The 5,797-nt window shown below is 41.9% G+C and overlaps 1 protein-coding gene across 1 annotated transcript; it reads right to left on the bottom strand.

The window, feature by feature from the left end:
* LOC115032167 (leukocyte immunoglobulin-like receptor subfamily B member 4) lies at positions 1-5,428 on the bottom strand. The gene is made up of 9 exons (XM_029482941.1): positions 5,404-5,428; positions 5,224-5,259; positions 4,741-5,025; positions 4,296-4,598; positions 3,266-3,301; positions 2,292-2,408; positions 1,602-1,653; positions 383-449; positions 1-275 (listed from the first exon to the last, which is right to left on the bottom strand). Exons 1-9 carry the CDS (start codon positions 5,426-5,428, stop codon positions 198-200), a joined length of 999 nt encoding a protein of 332 aa, XP_029338801.1. The 3' UTR covers positions 1-197.
* Between the last annotated feature and the right edge of the window lie 369 nt (positions 5,429-5,797).

Genomic DNA, 5,797 nt, shown 5'->3' with positions numbered 1-5,797 from the left:
AGGACATTTGTTATCTCTGAACAAAGAATAAAGTATAATCCCAAAATTCTGAGAAGCTACTGATAACACATGAGGTATTCATGATGGCTTGAATTAATTAAACAGAGTCCACTGGGATCAATTATCAGAAAATCCCTAGTTTTCATTCATGGAATGTGGGGTCTGGGTCTTCTTTCTGTGTTGGCTGCTTGCTGGTTTCAGCTGTTGTTCTGTTCCTGTGTCCTGATACACAACTGGGCATAGGTTACATCCTGGGTCTCTTTGGAAGCAGTGTCCTGGGGTTGGATAGAGTTGGAAGAAGGTGTTTAGTGTTAGTAACTGATGGGGCTGGAATGAACCTGAGGGGAAAGGTTTCTGACAGTGGGGAAAAATTAATTCCTACCTTCTGAAGCCTGGAGGATTTTACCTGGGCATACACAATTCCCTGGGGGTCTTCATTTTGTGGGTTCTGCAGCAAGGAGACAATGAGGTGGATAAAGTGACCCATGGTTCCATCCAGTATCTCCTTCAGCCAGAGAGATCCTTTTGGAAATTTATCACATTACATCATTTCTGCTGGGGCTTGCAGAACTTGGGGAGTCTGGAAGCTTCCTTCTCATAGTTCCAGCCTGTTATTGTCACACTGATTCCCATTTTCATGTCTGAGGACCATATCTGCTGTATTTTCTGCCTATGTGCACTAGTTCATTAGATGTCTGTGTGGACCTCTCCATTTATGGTTATCCTCAGAATGAACTTACTCAGAGTCTTCTCTTATGATTCACAACAGGCCTGTGTGCCTCAAACACTATGTATTTTCTGTTTCATTTTCCACACCACTTTCTTCAGTTATACACATCTCATTTTCTAGCCTTGAGGTGAGCTTGGAGTGGGTGAGGAGTTTTGTTCTTTGCTTTGTTCACAGTCTATGAACAGCCAGAGGGAAGGGATGATCTCAGCTGTCACTTGTAGGGCTGCAGCCACACAGCTTTGTGAATATGCCTACTATTCTGAGTTATTTCATAACTTCAGTTATTTTTGTATATCTGTTTAAAACACACTTTTCCTCAACACTTTGTGAGTCCTCACTCTTTCTTTAAATCTCATCTCCCGGCTTTGTTGGTTCTTCCTATCACATAGTTTCTCTTCATCCTAGCTCTACTCAAACAATGTGATTTCCCCCTAATTTTGTTTCTTCATTTTCTTTCTCCACCTAGCAGCTGCTAGGATTAACTGATTGCCTGTGCTACATTTTTCTTTAATCCCTAATAAAATCATCCTCAAACTTATACAAAAGGAATTATCTGTGGATAACAGGGTGAATGAGTACAGGTGGATTGGGGAGTTGTGGTGGTGGTGGTGGTGGTAGTGGTGGTGGTGGTGGTGGAGGTGTTAGGGCTCATTGACTCATGTGTCCTTTCTGAGACATTAGGCACCTGATGATAAGCAACAGACAGATAACAAACATACAGAAAAGAGGCTGGAGATAATGTTCACACAGTCATAAGGAAGGCAAGAAGGAGCAATCACAGAGTCAATCTCTTCCAGATGAAGGGGCCATGTGTGGTTCTTACTGGTGCAAAATATTGCTATTATCAGTGTGAATGGGGCAGGAGTATCACCAACTGTTCAGCTCTGCATTGTTCTCAGATTGTGTGTTCTTCAAAGAAGCATGTGTCATGTTAGAAGAACAGAGTCAATTCTTGGCCAGAAGCTCTGGGATCTCTTCGACTCAAATCCATTTCCTTGTCCCGTAAAGAGACAGAGGATCAGAGAACGTGGTCACATCCCCAGATCCATCATAAGGGTTCTTTTCCTCCAAGAGCTGACCCACGACACTCCCCATCAGACCTCTGATACTGAGGTCTAGTGCATATACTCCCCAGGACCCTCTTATTCTCACACAGGTGTTTTTCATTGATGGTAGCCTCTAGGCTAGACTTGTGAAGACAGGGATAATCAGATAGAAGTGAGGTCTATGGCAGCTGAGAGTCTGTGTCTATTGACAAGAATTATCTCTTCTGGTGGTGTCTATCTCTGTGTGTTGGGTCTGGTGCTGCTGAAAGCACTTGTAAGTAGGCCTCTCTTTGAGCTGCATGAATTGAAAAAGCATCAGCTAGGAGGATGAGAAAGCTCCAACAATAGAATCATTAAGAGGAAGAAAGGGACTGTTAATTTCCTTCCTATGACTATGCAAATACTCTAGGAGATCAGAAATATTGCACTATCTCTGAAATTTATACATGTCTTGAGACTACATGTTTTCTCTGCCCAACACCTCCAGACATGCAAGCCACTCATGCTCTACTTACTAGCCTTCTTTTTGTGATGACATTGGTATCCGATGAGGATGAGAAAAAGCAGGAGGATGAAAAGCAGGAGGAATGTCACCAGTACTCCAATCAAAATCTTCTGGTATGTTTCCAGTCCTTAGGCACAGTTGACATCAGGCATGAGAGAAAGATAATGTTTACCTAGCACCTATTTTATGTTTAGCTCATTCATGGCCTCCAATGTCACAATCTTTCAATGTGTAATTATATGGTTTACCCAGTCAGTTATAGGTGAGAATATTAAAGCTCACAGAGACAAGTTCATTTGACCCATGTCATTTAGAATGAATATAAAAAGCCTGATGAGATGCTGAACTTAGTAGCCTCTGAACCAGTTTGAACTTAGTATTTGACTTCCAGACTTGTCCTCACTACATACAGTTCATAAGCTATTTGAGCATGAAAGTAGGTCACTGTCTAGCATTGTCTTTAAGTCTGTGCCAGTATACCCCCTATCCTGTGTCACCATCCTTGTAGCAAAGGAGATATGGCCATTTCAGAACTGGAATTCAACGGATGGGCCTCCTTCCTCACCTAGGATATCACAGCCAAGGAAAGCACTGGAATTAAATTGAAGGTATTGGCAAACCTGTTTCTTTACACTAGCAGACATCAGGAAAAAGACTCAGAATAAGTCAGTTTTCTTCCTGTCTGAATATCAAAAGAACACCTTTATCTACCGTTATTATTCAACAAAATTTGTTCAGGGAGCTGAAGCCTAGGAAGAAAGTTTATCAGAAATTTCAGGAACCCAAGCCATCAGAACGTCTTGAAAAGGAGGACCTGAACTTTAGGTAGAGAGAGATACTGAGCACTAAGCAATGTAAGGAACATAGCATCTAAATCGCAAATAAGTCCAGATAACCTACTATCTAAACTTCAGAGAAGTATTCACCAATTCATAATGATCTCAACTATTGTTATACCCACCTGCTAGAAGAGCTCTCACTTACCATCTTCAGTGGGTGTACAGGGCTGATCCTTGGTTTCTGCCAGAGGTTGATGGAGAGATGAACATTAGAGTTCACAACACTTTATTATGTCCTGTTTTTTCTATCTCAATCTGGACACTAATTTCAAAAGGATATCACCCTGTTGCAGACAAGGTTTTGTTACTCTGAGTTCTTGGATCTCTGTGAAGATCACAGCTTATCTCATCAATCCTATACAAAGTTTATCATTGAACATATGGAAAGGCTAGAGACTCTGAGGGACTCAGAACTGCCACACTAAGTCTGGGCAACACATGTACTAAAAGTCTCCAGTGTCCAGTTATTAACATGAGCCTGGGCACATGATTTGAGGAAATAAAAATAAGAGGAAAATAGGCAGTGTCTGCCACTGAAGATGGTTCTCATTAGATTTTTGCTAACTTGATACAAGCTAGAATAACCTGGAAAGAGGCAGCTGCAACAGAGAAAATACATCTATGTCTATGGAAATATTTTCCTGATTGATTGATTTACAAGATACCAGACCACTTTGGCTTATTCTAACCCTAAGTGGTTAGATCTTGATGGTGTAAGAAAGCAATACTGCAAGGCACTGTCAAGAAAACTTGTGAGCAGTGCTCCTTTAAGATCCCTACTTCAATTCTTGCTTGCATGCCTACATTTCATTACCTTCTTGATGCTCCATGCAAAATTAGTTGAAATCAATCCTTTTTTCACTAAGTTACTTTATTTATAGCATGGTGTTGTTACAACAAAAATAGGAATACAACTAGTAGAGAGACATTTTCTGATCACTTCAACTGTGTGTCTCTCTCAATGGCCTCTGCTAAATTACAATGAGTCAAGGAAAAAGGCATTTGGACCAGGGGATTCTGACTGCAACTCCTATATCAATGGGTGAATGTCGTTTGAACTGAACAGTATTTTTAACCACAGTGCTCCCTCCCTCTAATTCTAAGCCAAAGATCATCTTAGGAAAATGACTAGAGTGAACCAACACACTAAGTGATTATGGGTGGAAGGTGCTTACCTGAGATGATGAGGTCTAGGGAGTTACTTGGTTTTGACCACACCTGTGGTTCATTTCTAAAAAAGCCATAGCATCTGAATGTTCCATTGTGTTTGGGAGTAACAGCATCCAGAACAAAAGTAGCATGGGTTGGCTGATTGGCCTGATGCTGTGAGTCCAGGGTCCACGAGAGGCCATGCTTTCCTTCCTGGATCAGAATGAATCTGCCAAATACTATGGATGAGCTGCACTTAAAGGATATGGAAACTCCAGAGGTCACATTAGAGCTGGGATAGACTGACAGGCTGGGATTTTCATATGCTCCTAGAATACAAGGGGCAGTGTGTGAAATGAATATGAGTTACCCACACTGTTCTCCAAGATTGGACTCTGAGAGAAGAGCTCCTGGAAAATAGACCTCCTTCTTAGGAGAGAGCCCATACATAGTTCCCTGATGTCCTCTCACCTGTCATCACCAGCTCCATGGCATCACTGTGCTCTGAGAAGCCAGCAGCACTCTTGCAGTAACACTTACATATGCCTGTATATGTAATTGTCATGTGTTGAATGTTGAACTTGGCCTTATTCCTGGTTTCCAGAGGGACTGCAGTGTCCCAAGGATTTAAACTTTGCTCTCTATACAGATGATAATACTGGGCCTCCCAGGAACCCCAGCACCAGATAATCACAGATGTATGTGCAGCGATCACAGAGCCTGGCTCAGCCAAGATGATGGGCTTTGGGAGGTGTCCTGTGAAGAAATCAAAGGCCCAGAACATCTTTCTTCAGACACTAGATCTTAGCACAGAACACACCCATGGAACAAGACATTAGCCCATAAATGTCAATCCCCCATCACCATTTTGAGGAATTGACACACTAGAAAGTAGATTAGAGGTTGTATCATCAGAGTGAAGAGTCAAATCCTGGGATGGCTGGAAACACTCACCTGCCTGTACTGCAGTCCTGGGTTCCAAAATAAGACCTGGAAAAAAAATTTTTTTTCTCAGAGCTTTTTCACATTGAGAGCCTGAGGTGATCCCCTAGAATGTCCATGTGAAATTAAACCTGGCTGTTGAATAGGTTCCCTTACAAATGCAAGCATCTACTCCCCCTCATTATATCTCACCAAGGTATAGCAGCACTATGAGCATGGCGATTATGGTGAGTCCTGGCAATGTTTGTACCTGTTCTCTTGGGCCAGTCTGACAAATGTCCTGTAACATCAGATATGCAGTTGTCATCTTGAGGGCAGGTCCTTCCTGTCATGGGTTTTCTACATCATAGATATTATGAGAAGGGAAACTTCTGCAATTTCCTAAGAGCAGATGACTGGATAAACACTCATGTCTCTCAAGTTGCCTCAGAGAAAAGACACATCTTTTAGAACACATATCCTGGGGATAAAGATCTTTATGTTTTAAACACGTATTTTACTTTTCACTCTCCCCTATCACATTCTCTGTTCTCTCTCTCTCTCTCTCTCTCTCTCTCTCTCTCTCTCTCTCTCTCTCTCTCTCTCT

Source organism: Mus caroli, chromosome 10 (genome assembly GCF_900094665.2).
Source record: "Mus caroli chromosome 10, CAROLI_EIJ_v1.1, whole genome shotgun sequence".
NCBI lineage: Eukaryota > Metazoa > Chordata > Mammalia > Rodentia > Muridae > Mus > Mus caroli.
This window is presented reverse-complemented; position numbering and strand designations above follow the sequence as displayed.